Below are 18886 nucleotides of genomic sequence, written 5' to 3' on the forward strand. Positions count from 1 at the left end.
CAAGTGCTTGTAAAGCCATGCCAGGGGTCCTGCAATGACCTCAGCTATTCCCTCAGCACTCTGGGGTGGAGATCATCAGGACTAGCTGATTTGATTATGTCCAGTCCCTTCAAAGTTTCCTGACTAGATTCTCACTGACCCTAGGCCTGGGTGCGCCTCCCTTCGGGCCTGAGGGGGTCTCAGTGTGGGGGCTGATCTGGTCCCTGCTCAGGAAAATGGAGGCAAAGAAATTGTTAAATAGGTTAGCTTTGTCATCTGGTGTGACTACCAGATTTCCTAGTGTGTGCTGAACCAAGAGGGTTCTTGTACCCTTTTACTACTTTTCCTATGGGTTAGGATGGACATCCCTTGTGCTTTTAGGATCATTCCCTTAAGGAGCAACCATTTGTTTTGAACTCCCCTCTCTGTTGAGTCATGGCCTCTCAGTCCCTCGAAAACAAGCCTCCTGAGCTTATCAAATTTGGCTTTTCTAAAGCTGAGGACTTGTGCTTTGCTGACTGACTTGCCAGCTTTGCAATGGATAGTGAAGATGATCAGCTTGTGATCACTGTCTTCCAGCTTCCCTTTGATTCTTAGATCACTGGCTAGATCAACCCCCTTGGCCAGTACCAGGTCCAGCAGCGCCTTACCTCTAGTCAGCCCATAAACTTCTTGAGACAGGTAGAGCTCATCCATGCGCATGAGGAAGCTTTGTGACCAATTAGATTTGGCTGAGTGCACTTCCCTTGAGATAGTCTGGTAGTTGAAGTCCCCCATGACAACCATGCACTGAGAGTGTGCAGCCTCCGCCAGTTCCCTGGTGAATTTGTGGTCAAACTCTTGTCCTGATTAGGAGGTCTATAGTAGGATTTACAGTTGTGTCCCCTTCAGCATGTTCCCCACATATTCTAATCCAGAGGGTCTCCAGCCTTCTTCCATGTGTGCCAGTCTCAGTTTGTAGGGACGTGTAGCTGTTCTTGACATAGAGAGTTACACCCCTGCCCCTTTTTTCAGCACAATCTCTCCTGTACAGGGTGTAACCATCTATACCCATGGTCCAATCATAGGAGGAGTCCCAGCAGGTCTCCGTTATCCCTATGACATCGTAGTTATTTCTGTTTAGCAGGAGGATCAGTTCCTCCTGTTCATTCCCTAAGCTCCTGGCATTAGTGTATAGACAAGTAAGTGTGCTGTCAGAAGTCATAAGATTCCCTGCATTCAGGGAGGAGCTCTGTTCATGGGGTGAGGCAGGAGTGGGTTCCCTTGAGCATCCAAATCTGCCAATTATGTGGTTGATGCTTGGTGGACTTGCTTTGGTAGTTGTCCGCCCATCCCACAGCAAGCTTAGTTTAAAGCCTGGTCAAATAGGTCAGTCATTCTGACTGAGAAGAGCTTCCTCCCCAGTGGAGTGAGATGGAGACTACCTCTTCCCAGAAGACTACTGCCTCTCTCTCCAAAGAGTGGGGTGTGATCGTGGAAACCAAAGCCTTCCTGATTGCACCAGCGCTGCAGTCTTCTGTTAACTATCTCAATTTGTCTCTCCTTCAGCTCACTAGTAGAAGGTCATCTTATACTTGGATGAGACAGGAGTATGATTCAGCAGCTGTAACTGTAACTGAATTCAGGATCCACTCTGTTTACCCCACTTGAGCAGAGAATAAGTGGTACTAAGTGTCCTGGACCCAATTCCAGTGTGCAGAACTCAATCTGGCTCTATGAACTGGCCCCATGTCACTTATCTGACCCATAGGACCAAAAGGTTGAACACTACTGGTCTATTGTAATGGGATCAGTGACATAAAATGTAACAAAATGAATCCTCTCATATCTCACATGTACTTGACAAATTTCATGACGGCCTCTGGAGACTTGACTATAGAATACAAGTGGCAACACTTTAACTGACAATTTCATTGATGAATGCTTTATTCATTAATAAATCAAAAGAAATGGCTTTTTAAAAATATGGGACAATTATTTTCAATGGACACTGCCACCATAGCATTCAAGATGCTGTAACAACAGCTTTTAAATGTAACACAAGAAGCTTATAGTGATTTTCAGTAAAAACAGGTTTTCAAAACCATTCCTCCTAAATTCGAAGTGGGGAAATTGATTAAGGATTGGACTGTGTCTCTGACAATGTGTACAGCCCCCTTATGCCCTCTGCACACCCATCAGCCATGCCTAGGCTGAGGGTCTAGCTCCAAGGGAGAGAACACGAGTCGTAGATCTGGTGCTGTCCACTTGAGCAATAGGCATTAAGAGGAAAGTAGGCAAAGCTATGGCTTGTTTCCCATATATGCCATCTCCCACAGTTGGCAGAACACAGAGAAGGAGTAAGCTGAACCCACAAGGGTTCAAAGAGAACAGTGGACATGGGGAGATGAATATAAACATGGGAACATGAATATAAAGAAACAATAGCTTTGGACATTACAAAATTATTGAATATGTTATTTAAAAGCTTGGTCCTATCAGAAGGTGTTAGCCTAGGAATTAAAAACATACACAAAGGAGCAGAATAATATGGGCAGGTGACAGACAGACATCTAATAGTCTGGTGGCTGCATTCTAAAAAAATATAGGACTTATGCTGTTAGGGGGACAGGTGGTTAAACCCATTGTGTCATGATTCAATACAGGAATTCTGCAACTTGATATAATATTTAATACTACCCCACATACTTTGCACAGCAACTAAATCTATAGTTTTATGGTAATTCACTAGTATTAAAATACCTATAGCGGTTGCCATATTACAACATAGTCATATTAACAGCAAAGGATATTTGCTGCTAAAATTTACATGAAGTCAAGCTGCTGAGAGGAGGACATCCCTGGTATGTTCTATTATTTTTTAATTTAATGTTAAAAGATTGTAGTGAGTTTTGGTTTTTAATAGCGATTGCTGTTATTACAAAATTAATTGTCAATAGGTTTGTTTTTAAAAGAAAAACATATCTAATTTCAATACAGATCTAAATAAAATGAAAGATGTGAGCTAAATAACAATCCACTTTATTAAATCACTAATTTTATATACTGTAATGATCACTGAAAAAATCCCCTTCATGTGTACATCATTGGGAGCTGTTTGTTGAAACAACTGGACATCCAGCCTTTTTCCATTTTAATCTCTTCCTAATCAACCTTTACTCCATGACTCCTACCCTCCTCTCCCCTCTAATCCAAACTTGCACCCTGATTCCCTTTGTCTCTTATCCATCTCCCAGCTTCCTTATGCCCACTCATATCCTCCATCCACTTCCACACATGCCAGGATCTGTTTTCATCTGTCCAATCTTCTCCATGACATTTGTGCTGCTGTTTCATCATTTGCTACTCTAAAAGAGACAGAGGTGGTAGGCCAGTTCATTCCCTGGATAAAAATTTTCTCCATAGGACAGCTGATGGCAGGATTAAGCCCCTTAATATGAAAACGCTAATAGTGGTAAAATGTTAAAGACACATCAGGGTATGTCCCTCATTTTCTTCTATCATCTCTTTAATCTATTTGAGACTGCTGTAGCTCACCACTGTAGTTCTAACACACTGTGTTTGGTAGTGTCTCCTCTGATTTTTCTACAATGCTAGAATAATACTTTAAGATACTACATGTAAAGCATGCCTGTATCTGTTCAGTTGTTGAAAGTTAGAACTAGGATTATTAGCTCTAAGAAATTCTTAAGAAAGCATATGAACAACATGTATACTTTAACAACACATATCTCCAGTACATATTCCAAATAAAGCTTTGCTCCCTTGGCACTATAGCAGAACATCCAACCTGATATCAGGGATTTAATGTATTGTTACTTTTTAGCAAATATTAACTGAAGTCTAAACTACTTCACATCTTTAAGCAGCTAACTTTCATTAGCCTGATGTGCTGTGAGTCACAGCGAAAATCCTGTGATCTAAATCATAAAATTTGTCCAGGCACAGAACAATGATTCGATTGGCTTTGTTTCTTCAAAGCCAAGGAACCAGTGTTCCAGAAACGAGAGTGCTATGTGGCAGGTCAGCTGATTTTAAAAAGTATATATAGACTGACCATAAGCAAATCTGGGACGCTCTCCTCATTCCCTCCTGCCACCCCCTTTATCTTTCTCCACTCTCTCAAGTCAGTGGCAGTGCTGCAGGTAGAGGTGGGGTAGGGTTGTGAGCATATTCAAGTGGGTGGGCAGCAGTGCCTGCCTAGCATGCCATGGCACTCTGCACCATTCCACCTCCCTGCCTGACTCATGCCCCTGCTTTTCCAGGACACTCATTTTAATTATTACCACCCAGCCAGGACCATCCTCTGAAATCCAGGACTGTCCCAGCTAAACTCGGATGTATGGTCACCCTGATTATATACTGAGTGGATATGCCAGTATATTATGAATATATTTAGTTTAACTTAAATCATTAGTGTTTCTGATTGATCACTGTGGTTTAGATTATGACACTATTTCATACTGATATACTGTACATTCACAATATAGCACCAGTGGTATCTGAAAAAATAATGCAGAGCCACATTGTCAAAAAATCCAACATTCTGCACTATGTTTCATTTTCAAGCTGGCAACAGGCAGCAACAAGAACACCTTGGGTATGTCTGCGCAGAACAATGCAGAATTTCACAGATATACCTCTAAATGGATACCAGAAGCAGCAGAGCCATATTAATGCAATCCTCCATCTGGGCAAATACATCTGACCTCTCATAACTACTAATTATCACAGGCAGTGCCATGATAAAACAGGAATACTGCTTCTGGTACCTATGCTAGCTCATTTAAAGTGGCAATGTGCCATGTAAACAAACTTTGTTTCAGAGAAGAGAGAGACTTTATCCATGAATATTGCTATATGGTAATACGGACCCAGTCAGGGCCCTCTTCTCCTTAGGGAAGAATAAGTGTTCAGTTCACATATAGGTTAACAAAACAGTGAGTGGGACTGATTGTTATGGTAGATTTCTTGTTAATGGCAAAAAAAGTTTTGCATCTTATTTCCAATTGTAATACAGATATTGTTCACTATACCAGTGAATGATTTTCTAAATACTGCTCAACCAGTTCTAGAAAATTAAAATCAAATAGGATTTTACTTAAGCTTTAAAATAATATAATTAGTCATTTTTTTAACAAAAATATAAATTTAATCTCTGCCATTCCTTACATTTTTTCTTCGTTATTGTTTTGTTTTCCTCTTGGCTTGATACCATCTCTGTTCTAAGCAGCATATTGAAATGCAAACCAGTCCTGAATGCATGGTATAGCGATATACTTTTCTGCACCATTCATTTAGAATTAGGCCCCCAGAGAACCCTTTGTACAGCACATCATGTACCAGCAATAGTACCAGGGAGATCATTTTTACATGGTACGTAAAATCACAGGTCACTTCAATGTAGATGAAATCATTGCCCATAAAGAGCTCATGTACACAGATGTGTACCTTGGCATGCATCCAATTAGCAGCTTGGTGGTATCTCATTAGCACAATTTTCCATAATTAAAAGCCCTGTGTGTACACACACACACACACACACACACACACACACACAATGAAGATATATTTTTCCCCCCACAAACTCAATATTGTTCAGGCTCCACAATCTCCCTCGCCCCTTTTGTTTAAAAATAAGTGTCATTTTAATTCTGTTTGAAAAATATGTTCATAAAACTGAAGGGGACCTTCTGGATCACTGAGCCCAGGTCCCTCCCATCACTGGCATCCACATAATTATGATTAAATTCTTATCATAAAAACTTAGTGAGGCCTCTTGTCCTTTACTTTAAATTGCTCTTTCCCCTCCCTGGTGTTCATTCCCAAGAGGTGTTCATTGACAGTGATTATATCTCTTTCTCAACTTTTTTTTTCCTAGCCTAAACAAGCCCAGATCTTTTGCTTTTTTCCTGTGTGATAGGTATGTTGTTTTTTTGTGTAAAAGGAGTCTAAGTTCATGAGTTGCCAGTTATCTGTTAGTGTGGATCCTTAATTTACTTTAAATGTTGTATGACGTGAGATAGATTAGGCAACTCTGTGTTATTAAAAAGCTAATCTTGCCTTCTTCAATCAGTATGATCTATGGAGTTTTGACAATAGCCATGCTGCTTGCATAACAAACATTCCTATCAGTCATTATCATAAGCAAACCAAACAGAGGAGGCCAATAGAAATATAGAGATATCACAGAGCCAGTCAGCCAGATCATCACTGTGGATCTGGACACTCTAATTTGAGGTGAAAATAAAAGAGTCAACAGAGGGTAATGGAAGGAATCATCAACAAGGAAAAGGGTGTGAAAATTGTCCCCAGGGTTGAGGAGACTGTCAGGAAGGAATCCATGATGGCTTCTTTAAAAGAACTAAAACTGAGTGAAAAAAAAAGAGAGAAATAAAAAGTAGATGGGCTGTACTGTGTTGGGCTGGGTTCGAGTATATGTGATAATAGAGGACAAACTTTGGGTTCAGTCAAAATGAAAACGGCTGCTATCTCATGGGAGAAGCACTTTTAACAGTTTTAAAGGACATGATTATTAATACTGATAATCATATTCATATGAAGTCTGGCACTGGACTCAAATATCAATCAATGATGATTCACCATGTCTCTATAGTATTGGGCACATTTTAAAAATGTCTCTTAGTTCCAGCACAAATCACATTATATGTATAAGGAGTTTCCTTGTCATAAGCAATGTGAGTCAGAATCATAAAAAATGTTTTAAAAGCACCCCCTTTTTGAAAGCACTACATTTGAAAGCACAGCATTTCTGTGTTTTATTCTTCTTAGACTTACTTTCATCAATCCAAGAGCTAACTTTGAGCCATGTGAAGAACTTTACATTTCTTTAAATGTCATAGGAAAGAACACAGGATTTTATATCAAAAGAAAGCTAATCATTTTTTCTTGTGCTAAACCTAAAGAACCTAAAAGTTTCCCAAAGGAAACAGACTCTTGTGTTAGCAAAGGCTGACTTCCAAAGAAAATTCCAACCTGTTGGTATCATGTTAGGACATGATATAATCAATACAATTGGAAAAAAATCAGGAAAATGTATTCACAATGGTAATTGCACCTCACATAACAGTGTTGTTCATTCTAATAACTGATTTTCTTCTCCTTCCCTTGATTAATATTTCTTTTAACAAAACAAGACAAATCTTCTAGTAGAGTCATAATTCTCTTAAACCCCAAAATTAGATTATAAAATAAAATGAATCAAATTTAAAACCAAAGACAAATAGGCAAAGTTCAGGTGTTCAAAAAGCCCAAGGCAGAACCCGTCTAACCTATGTGGGTTTCTGTAAGCAGCGTAGGTTAGAATGGCAGTGAACAGAACATATGTTTGCCCTTTGGTGAGGGGCATGCAGCATGCCTGCACTGGCCAAGGCCAGCAGGTTGTGGACTCCCCAGGGTGCTAGAGAATGCTGAGCAGAGCCAAGCAGCCAGGACACCCCCAACTGGCTGCTTGGTGCTCCCCCAGATTCAGCTGCTGCTGAATCTCCAAATCTCTGAATCACTCAGGCCCATCCCCCCCAGCCTGGCAATGGCTGCCCCACCTGCCCCAGCTCCCAGCAATTGTTAAAAAAAAGCCCCAACTCAGCAGGTGCTGTCAGACTGGGGCTGATCCCTGCTGTTCCCTACTGCCCCACGCTGCATGGGGGGCTGTGCATGAGACCCCTGATTCCCGCCCCCCCCCACACTCCCACAGCTCCTCTATGGCTGCCTTGCCCGCCATGGCTCCAGCCCTTTAAGAACTCCCCCACTCCGAAAACCTCCCTGGACTCACTGTTCCTGCTGGTAGTGATTCCCGCTACCCCCCACTGCCCCACACTACATGGGGCGCTCTGCATGAGCCCCTGAAACCGTTGCAGGAGTGGTGAGTCCCAGGCCTTTTTTCTGGGTTTTTTTCTTAAAGGGCTGAAGCTGAGTTGGGTGGGGCACCTGGGGGTTTGGGGGAGTGGGGGGCAGTAGGGATTGCCCCCAGCCCAGCAGCACCTGGTGAGCACCGGAGCTTTTCTTTAAAGGGCCAAGAGCTGGGGTGATTGGGGCAGCCATGGTGGGGCTGGGGGAGCAAGCAGGGGTCAGGGAGGCTGGCAGAGCAGGCAGAGGATGGGGGCTGGCAGCGGTCCCCCCATGGCTGTCTCCTTCCTAGTACTTACTAGCTCAAGAGTCAGCTGCAGCTCCCTGCTGCAGCCACTGAGGACTGTCCAAATCCTCAAAGCTCTCCAAATCTTTTGAATCAATTTGGACCTTTTAATTGGTCCCCTGATTCGATTCAGATTCAGGAATTCGGCCACTGAATCTGGCCAAATCTCCAAATCGAATCACCACCTGAAGCTTCGCACAGCCCTAATTGATATCAGGTACAAAGACAGGATATCTGGGACAAAAACAGTCTTAGAACTACATCATTTTCACTGCCAAGAAAACTAGCAGTTATGGACTAAGAGCAGAATTCTGCTTTGCCATTAAGATGAGCATCACTTACACCTTTTAGATGTCCAAGTTACCCAATAATATTCTACTTTGCCCCACATAACAGCCTGAATCATACCTACATGCCTCAAAAGTTTACATTGCCACTTATTTGCCATACTACATATTTTCAGATGCAAGTCAATGTCTATGGGGCATCTAAACCTACTTTTTTCCCCCTGCAATTCAACCTTACCATAGAAATACAGAAATGTTGCATAAACCCTCAAAATTGTAAGCAGAAAAAACCATAATTACTGACTGACTCTGAACCAGGACCAGCATGATGGTGATGGTACTGTAGCCTAGGGGGTACACACCTGCTCAGGACAGAAGAAACATGAAAAACCCAGGTTCCTACATTAGAAGTAGAAGACAGCATTCTAATTCCCAGGCCACAGACCAGGGAGAATTGAAAGTGCTTCCTGCTGACTTAGATCATTGGACAGCCAAGAGGGAAAGGATTATGGAAAAAGAAGAAGCATTAACAAAAGGGAATGTAACCCTTGGAATCAGGGATGTGGATACTGGAGAAGGGAGAGGAAGGTAGCAGGTAGAGTAATGAGCCCTTGATTCATTTTGGTCACAGACATGTTTTCCTCACAGGGGAGAAGGTACTTTTCTGGGACATAGAAAACTATTCCAATCCCCTATAAACTGTTTGTGTTATTGACCATGTACACATCTATCTTCTTAGGTCAGAAGTCTGACTAAGGTATACAAGGTATACATTCCCCCCTTACGTGGCTGGGGAAATAGAATTCTGAGCAAACTTAGGCATCTTAGCATGGTTACAATTCCTCTTTGACTTTTGAACATGCCAACTACTATCAGCAATACATAGATCCAGAGGCAGTACTCATAATATTCCATGGTACTAGGCTGAATCTTCTATACACCCTGTTTTTTAGCAGTGAAATTTTTTTTTTACATGTCCACAGCTAACCCTATTATATTTTCTGCCTGTGTTTATTAATAGCATTTTATAACTGGATCAGGACCAGGAGTTGACATCGTAGAATGGAAATAGTCAGAATAGCTGCATAACATCCAGGTTTGTGAAAACAAGAAAATCCAATATAAAGACAACTATTACAAAAAAGGAAACTGATATTCTGAAATGTTTTGAGTAATTTCCTCGGTGGCTCCTCCAAAGTTTTTTATAGGTACTGTAACATAACTGCAACCATAAAGAAAGAAGAAAATGAAAACTAAGTATTTCAAACAAAAGCTTCTGAATTGGACTTTACAAGACAGTGTAACAAACTGAAATATTTGCACGTTCATAAATTCCTCTAGATGAGAGGGAGGACACTAAATGTCAGGGACTTAACTGCATCACATTCTAAGACACCAAATGCCATATTAAAGTCTTGTTGGCTGTGCCAGGGCTAGGCCTTCCAATGGTAGTAGGAAAAGGTTAACTCTGTAAGGTCCCCAAAGATAAGGCTTGCATAAGGTTTAAGCAGTTAAGAACTTATTAATGTATGCACTCTGTATTTAGTACCTTGTCAATCAGGGTGTATCTTCTTGACTTGGAAATTGACCAAAAGAAAGTAGATCAGCATGGTAATGCAAGAGAAATAAATAGTAAGACGTAACTTAGCCATGTGCATGTGTTAGCTTGTGACTGGATGATTCAAAGGCTAATGTAGGTGTAAAGATGTATGTTTTCAAGAGAACTTTGGATCTATGTACTATAGCATTTTCCCCCTGTCAGTTGGACTGACCAGTCAAATGACAGTGTACAAAGGTTACTATCAAACCTGCAGCAATCAGGCTGGAATATGTTTCCCTGGGAGTTGCAACAGTTCTGCATCTAGCTGATATAATTAAGATGCTTTGAACATAGTAGCATAATCAAATAAGCATCTATGGCAGCAAAGAAAGTCACTAAGTAAAATGTCCCCTCACTCAAGTAAAATAAGCCATCTATCTGGTTCTGACCAACAGTGCAGTCAGTCAGAAGTGAGCTGCTGGGGATCAAGTAGCACAAACACCTATCTTAAGTCAGACTTCCAAGCATTCAGAGATTCCAAGTGACTCTTGAAAACCTTCACCATACGTAATTATTGTTATTAAATTATTTATTGTTGGTGGCACCTACAGTGTCTTAAAGGAAATATGATTTCTACCCCAAAGAGACCTTGAAGGAGAAGGGGTTGCAGGCTTGGAAGGGGCATTGAAGGAGGGTGGAGGGAACTCCCCAGGAGGTGAAGCAAGTGAGTGGGAAAAAGAAGTAGGAAGAGCTTTCTTATATCTGGATGTAAATGGTGGTTGGGAAGCACAGATGGGATTGGCTGTAAGGTTTGCTTGGGTGGGGGTGTAGACAGGGAAGCCATAATTAAGGGTGCAAGCGTGAGGAGGTTGGAGTTCTCAGGCTTGGGGCTGTTACTTGGGGAATAGACTTTTTTTTTCTCTCTGTGGGTTGTCTTTTTATTGTAAGCCACTTACTCTGAAGTTATTGGATAGGGTGGGATATAAATCTACTGAGGCATGGCACAATGAGCACACTGGGAAACAGGAGAAAAGAAGTCAGGGTTTACAGCAACATTACTGGTGTTACTTATGTCCAAAGGCTGCAATGACCTCCAGTGGGTGGACACACATATATATAGGGATCCAACTACACAGACTACAGTGTCAGGGCCAGAAAAGGGTATGATCACAGATCTTTATAGGACTACATTTTCTTGGTTTGTATCATTTGTTTGTTTGCTTCCCACTATAAAAAAATATATATAAAATGGAAGTCAACTATAATGGATTTTCCAATAATGAAACTCCATTGGAAGGACAATAGAATACTTCAAGACAATAGAACATCCTTACCACTACCTGGGATAAAAAGAAAAAAATACAGTTGCACTTATAAAGAACATCTCTTAAAGTGAAGGCATTCTTTGAATATAATGGTATTGTAACCACTAACTTCTGTGAGACCTGAATAAATGTATGTGCCCTAGGAGCTATTGTGGAATTAATAATATTAATATGTATTTAACAGTATTAACCTAAGTAGGGTCTCTCTGTCTCAACTCTTCCATGTCTCTCTAAGATACTCTCTATACATGTTTTAAAATTTCCTAAAGTCACAGAACCCTTTTATATCACTTCTTCTGCCATGGAATGCCTACTCCTGTCGTAAAGACTAATGCAGAACCAGGGCGAACCAGCCTGGGAATGGTGTAGTGCCTCTTGGCCCATTTCCCTGTTAGCCCCAGTCTTTCTGCAGAACCCCTGATGACCTATCATGGAACCCCAGACTTCAGCAGGACACAGTTTGGAAAGCACTTCTCAAACCCCAGAGCCTTACTAGTGCACAATGTTAGAGAGTCTAAAATATTGTGCATTAATTAGGCTCTGGAGTTAGAGAAGAGTTCCTTCCCCCATGCAGGAGAAAGACAACTGGTCCCTATTTGCTTTCAATCAGCAAAGCTTGAGTGACCTTTTCCATTCACTGGGATGAGAAAATTGTTCATATACATCAGAAGAGATCCACCTATCCTCATGAATAAATTATGCCCCTCCCCTAAAGATTTCTGTAACCTGCAGGGTTACAATCCTTGCTGAATACAGCATCTTGCCACATGCCTTGAGCAGCACACAAACACCAACCAAGTTCTTTAAAAACATATACATATTGCCTTGTATTAGGCTTCTGAATTCATATTTGAGCCTGGAAATAGCTAGCTTGATTTTTCAAAAACTTCTTCCATTGAGTTGAAGTACTAGCTTAGGAGTCTAAGCCTAGATGCCCATTTCCTAGACCCTTGGCCTTGAGCTCAACAATTAGAAGTCTCCTCATTCCTTTGGAGGAGAGAGAATAGAACAAATAATAAAATACGTGTGGGGCTACTGGGTGTGGGGTTACACTTCACCCCCATATGCTTTTTAAATGTTACCAGTGCAGTGTATAATGCATCCCTGTTATTACAGTAATGCATCAGAAATGTCTTATTTTTAATTCAGTGCCTACTGAGATTCACAGAGGTGCAGGTTGTAGCCATGTTGGTCTAAGGACATAGGCAGACAGAGTTCTTTGGGTGAATCTGACACCTTTTATTAGACCAACTTAAATAGTTGGAAAACAATTATAAGCAAGATTTTGGGTTCAAAAAACCTTTGTCAGGCTAAGGAAGTTTCAGCAGTTGGTCTGTACTCTTCCTGGATGGAAGATTCACTGCACTTTTATAAACAATATTTGATATATTTTATTTTGAGTTTCCTTTACCTTGATTTTACTGAATTTTCCAGTAAGATAAAGCATATTAAGATGTCACCTTTTATATTTGCAAAGGAGTATGAACATTTAAAGCATAGTGGGTGTGTGTACACATGCCCCTCCAGTGCTGTTGTTACTTTGCTGTGCCGGCAGCACACAGTTATTTTTAGCTGCTACGTCACCAGAGTGCCGCGCTATAGTGAGGGAGCGCATCGCTACAGCAGTGATGTAGCTGTTGCATCATGGTTTGTGCCCGCTGATGTCATTCCTCATCATGCAACTAAAGTAATAGCATGATGGACTGAAAGCATATGTGGATGAAATAAACAGTTTTAAACTTTTTTTTAGTGTGTGATTCTCAATATTCTTATAATTTATGTTCACTGTAAATATAACTAATAATCATAATTCATGTTGTGCATTGTGCTTTATAATTACTATGCAAACTGTCTGATAATATTATGCAATGCAAATGGGAAACCATACTCTTAGCACAAAACATGAATAGTGTTTACTTTCTTTCAGATTCATTTAGGTTTGTGAATTTTACAAATATGATATGACAGCCTGAAATATTATTTTTCCAGCATGGACAAATGTCAGAAAAATTATCCATCTGTGTAAAGAATGGCACCCAACTGCACTGTTGCCTCCAGTGTGATGGCGTCTGGTGTCACTCAAAGAAAAGGAAACATTTGTTTCTTTCTTGGGATTAAAGCGGTATTTGTAAATGACAGCCTCTGTTTATTGTCCACTGTATCACTTCTTAATTCCATTTTCACTCTGTATATTCTTATTTTGTTCAAAATATTAAGGTATGCCAGTTGAAAATCTGACTTGGTAAACATTTGCATTCCCTGCTATTTAATCCATCCAGATATTGTGGTGTTCTTATTACAAAATTGCCACATAACTTAAATAAACTAGGAAGGTATTTTTTTCTACTGCATCACTAGTTTCTCCTTACAGAAAAGAATAACAATTTGTTGTTAAAAATTTGTGTTTCAAACAAGAAACCCAATCAGAAATAATCACTCTCTAACATTGCCTACTCTCTACAGATCTTACACATGAGTATCTTTGATTGCAGCTAATAACAACTTTATACAGGCTAACAGTATCATTCAGAACAGATCTCCATGCAAATTAGTCAACTATCAGATATAACATAAACCTTATATAAACCAAGCATTGCAAGAAAAGAAGGATCGGCACTAATTTACTATGATTAATTTATTTAATAAAAGTAATAGAATGTATATAGTAGGTTTTCATTACCAGTATTAAGCAATTAATCAATTAGCGCACACAAACCTGAATCTCAAACAGATGATGTAGATTAGTTGCAGATTATTCCTATGCAATGCTTTTTACATCTATTTCTGATTTTCTGCATATGTACCATTTCATCAGGTCACATCAAGTTACATTGTGTCAAACAGCATTTATTAACTCTGCCTAAGCCTAATCGTATGACATACACTTCATTGCACTTTGTATAAAAAATAAACCACTATTCTTCTGATTTTCAAAATGCATGCAAATGCTCTCCTGCATGCAGCAGATATTTGGGTGACTTTCACATTTATTATGTGTCAAGTAATTGCATGTCAAGAATTTCTTGACTTAAGACGTTCTTCAGCTGTTTGAAGTAACACATTCCCTTTATTTTTTTAAATTCAGCCCACAAAAGATAGAAAGGTCAATTTTCTCCTTCTTTGAGAAGAGTGATTCCAACTGACGCAAATGGGAATTACTGATGCATATCAGTAAAATACTAGACATCCTTATGTTTGCAACAAGCCTAGGAGGTACTTGCTGTGCTACTTATATTCTACCCTGTGAAAAGTAAAAGGTTAGCAAAGAGAAGTAGGCAAACTTTTCTTCCACCCTGCTGAGTTCAAGTCTTATTCAGGTGTACATGTGGGACAATTAAGTACCTGTAAGCAAGAGTAAATTCTACTCTAAAAATGTAGCCACATCAAGAATGACATCAAAGCGAGGTGGGTAAAAACAAGGTTGTCTGACTTACCTGATACTGTAGAGAACTTTCCCCGTTTTAGAAATCCTCAGCAGCTTGTTGTCTGTTGTAACGTCATGGAAGTTTGCACCTTTCTCATTGGCAAAGAACAAATCAGGCTTCCAAATAGAGTCCAACATGGATGGATCCAAATCCAAGGAATCATCAGGGTATTCGCTGTAAGCCAGACGTGAGTCATTCCATTGCTGTCTCAAAAAAATGTTCACTCTGTAGTCCTACAGAAATGCCATGTAAAAAAGTCACTAAATCTCCTGTCAAGATAAGGCTCATTTTTTAAGTGTTTTGGTGCTAACAGTGCTCATTGGCTTAGTACAGCATCAATGATATAATAATGAGGGAGCTATCATTTTAAAATAGGGCAGTGCAACCAAACTAATGCAACAGATACATTTTCCAGTTGAAAAAATGATTCTCCTGATGGAGAAAATACCAACTATAACCTTAATATTAACTACAACCCTCTGTGGAGAAAACATGTATTAATATTCAGGATCTCAGAAACATTGAAGTATTACTGCTGCCTATTTCAATAAATAATTATAAAGTAAAATAAAAAAGGTAGGAAAATAGCCAAGTAATCGTTTAAACTAATTATTTACAAATGTAAATAAACAGATTCTGAAGCTCCAATAGATAGTTATTTATTCAAGTGGAGCTATGTATGTGGTAGATATAGTTGTACCTCTTGCTTGCATTTTTGTGGCCTTTTCGCATCTACTGTTTGGTTTTTTTCTGTGCGTTCTCTGTTCCTTCTCTGTAACCTGCCTTATTAATGTACTAATAATTGCATTCTTCTTTCTAGTAGCCTGTTAGCTACAGCTGAGAAGACAGCAATTTAGAACTAACATCAATACTTTGCTAAGCAATGGTCATTAAGAAAGTATTAAAGGAGAATTTAGGGCTTGGTCCAAGATCCACTGAAGTCAATGGAAAGACACATACAGTGTCCTCCATGTTCTTAATGCATCATTCCTACAGAGTTTCTGTGCTTGGGCAATCAGGGTCTCATATGTTATGTTTTGTCTGCTGCTGTAATATTGAGCTGACTGTGAAATCAGTACATTTCACTGGCCTGAGGATACTTAGGCTAATAAAAACCCATATGCTATTCATACTAAATAATTTAGTTATCAGAATATTTAAGGATATTTAAATTGATAATGATATTTGAAGACAGAAATATACTAGTGAAAAGTAATCAAAGTAATTCCATCTGCTGTATTAAAATCTTGTATTTAGGGTTTGTCCTGCAGTATGTGAAAATGGCACCAATATGCTCTTGACTTGGAAAATGTATGAGTTGACATTTGTTTAGTTAAGCCATTGAACCACCTATTCTAGAGAATTTACCATCCCTGAAATGTAAGCTAATATTCCCAGGGTGATTAGAAATGCAGTGAGCTACTTGCCAAATACACAAACTCTGATGAATAAACCCCTCCAAGCTTAAGAGTTTCCCACCGTTCATTCACTAGGCTTGTGATGAAAAATATGCTATTTATCTGACAGAAAATTTTAAACAGCTCCAAGCATAAGGACTGACAAGACTCCTAAAATATATGACTGTTTTTCATGACCTCTTTGGGAGCATGATTTATAATTAAATTTTTGCCTATGTGTGGGTGTCAGCCAAAGCATAAGAATCAGAGGGACAAATAGTAATAAAGGACAAGTAGTGGAGAACTGAGCTCAAACAGTGCATTTGTTAGCAATTCTGAAATGAGTATGCATAGACATTTGTACAGCCAACAGCATTTTTGCAGTGGCCTGGAAGTCCATGCCATTGAAGTCTAAGCAAATATTCTGAGTTCCATGTTGCCATAGCTCCTTTGCATCCCATGAAGACACAGATACAGGGTGCGTCCCTTTCTTACTTTTTTATCTTAAAACATTATTTTTTTCTTACAAGATTATGTTTTAGAAATATATATGTATGTGTATGAGACAGTATCAGCCAGAAAGCAATGACTCTTTTTTCATAACTAGCCCAGGAAAGAAGACTGGTAGTGGCATCAGAGACTGCTTGGAAAAAAAATATTCAGTTTGCAAAGGGCTTTTCATATCTAAAATGGGACACACTGAAGTTTCATGCACGCAAAGAAATGTATTTTGTCAGAGCACTGTAATGCGTCAGTCAAATCACTTAATTCTTTCAATTTCCTGGAAATATCTATTAAAAAAAAGATGTATTCAGCAGGCTTTAGTAGGCACTAATTTACACTACAAGGAACTTTTTTTGGACACAAGTCTATAAAAATAATATTCAAACTCATCATTTTAGTATATTTGGAAATGCTCTCTCTGAGCATCTAAGTTTTGTTAGAAACATTATTATAATCTGCTTATCCCTAATAATTTGGCTTCTGGCTTTGATGTAAAAATAAAAGGGGGAAAGTTGTGTATTACAAACTTTATAGTACAGTCATGACTTTCTCTGCAGTACTTAGGCAGCATTGGGAGTAGAAAGTGGTGGGGTGCTAGGGACAAAGTAGGTTGTTTTGTCCCTAGTACCTGCAATGGTACTTGGCATAAAATTCTGTTTTTTCCTAAAATTATGCCTTTTTCTTGAAACTTTGAATATCTTTCCAGGAAGGAGTTTCTTCCAAGAAGAACATCATAATGCAGAAAATCAGACAGCAGATTTTGTATGTATCTGAAAGTATGCAGAGGTGAAAGATTCTGAAATATACAGGGCTGTTTTATGCCAACTGACAATCGATCTGGTTCAGGAACTTTCTCCAACTGCATTCATTATTTTTATGAGAAATGTGGTCTGAACCAGGAAACAAAACCTTCAGCGTTCTAATCCCAGCTCTGACACTGATGACATCTGTAGCCTTAGGCAATTCATGGAAACTGCTTTCCTCCGTTCCCCACTATAAAAAAGAGTAGTAACACAATTTTGTATACATAAAGGCATGTTGCGGGAATGTGTTATTTGAAGATTAAGGGTTCAGTCCACAGATACACTGAGTTTAGACCAAATGGTTGAGAGGATATGATGACAGAAGATGGCTCTAATTTGCCTTTTGATTTCTCTACTCCTGGGTCAACCAGAGATCAATGTGGCAACAGTCGCACTTATAAAAGGTGTAGGCAGCTGCTCCACCAGCTGCAAAACTGGCAGAGAAAGCCCTGTTCACAAAACCGCCTTCCTCACTCCCTTATCTGCCCCCTGCCTATATACCAGCTTTTCCTTCAAGATATCTGAGGTAAGCAGTTACCCAACCCAGCCTCAGCTGCACACAACATATGGAAAACTGTGCAAAACATATGGAAAAGGTTCTTAAAATTTCACTACGTGGGTGCACCTACATGAGATGTTTAGTGCCTAATTAGCTCCACAATAAAGTCTCTGCATCTAGACACATGGCCCTATTAGGCTTCAGTAAACTAATAAATGCTGCTGTAAGTTAGTACTTGTAAATACAAGCACTATCCTGTGGCAGTGTTATTTACTGTGCTGCAACACAGATGTAGATGCTTATGGGGCAGCCTGGGGAACCTACCAATTAGCTCCACACCGGAGCACACTTATGCCCCAGCCAGCCCTTCCACAGCACACTGAGCCTCATCAAAGCAACCCCAGGTTGGCAAGCTGATCCCCTGCCAACTAGGGATACTCCAACCCAGCTCAGCATGCCAAGCACATGTGTAAAAGTGGCACCTGGGAGCAATAAACTCCAGTGTAACATGCACCAGAGTTTGTTGCTTCATATTAATTGCATATGTAGATGCATCCAGTGAGCTCTAAATATTAATATCTACTGACAAGCAGTTGTTCCATAGTTTGTTGTATAGCTCTGAAGAGCAGAATATGCAAGTGGATGTGTACTTAGATATCCAAATAGTCCTACTGATTTCTGTGTGCATAAACCATACTCTGCTTGTGTATGTTGCTGAACTGGGGTCTAAAGACATGTCTGTATAGCTGTCCTCCCAACTCTGCATCCCCAGCTAACCAGATAAGCACCACTCTATTACTCATGCTAGAGTACACTAGAGACTTACAATAAGACAAAGTAGATGGTGGAGGAATGGCCCTGAATAGGTTGGAGCAGACCTGAGCAACACCCCATCAGCACTCAGGCTTTCCTAAAACAAAGAGCTGAAAATGAAGCTGGCCTAGGGGTATGCCCTTACACATTGCTCTGAACCAT

General features: G+C 39.8%; 1 protein-coding gene across 2 annotated transcripts in view; it reads right to left on the reverse strand.

Moving 5' to 3' along the window:
• GLRA2 (glycine receptor alpha 2) overlaps positions 1–18886 on the reverse strand; it is a 224273-nt gene that overhangs the window by 163609 nt on the left and 41778 nt on the right. For both annotated transcript variants that reach the window (XM_090031654.1, XM_090031652.1), the window contains exon 4: positions 14718–14941. In XM_090031654.1, coding sequence (XP_089887780.1) covers positions 14718–14941 — 224 coding nt within the window. The remainder of the gene's footprint in view (positions 1–14717; positions 14942–18886) is intronic.

The sequence above is a fragment of the Crocodylus siamensis genome, chromosome 1, assembly GCF_052110815.1.
Source record: "Crocodylus siamensis isolate JL-2025a chromosome 1, ASM5211081v1, whole genome shotgun sequence".
Taxonomy (NCBI): domain Eukaryota; kingdom Metazoa; phylum Chordata; order Crocodylia; family Crocodylidae; genus Crocodylus; species Crocodylus siamensis.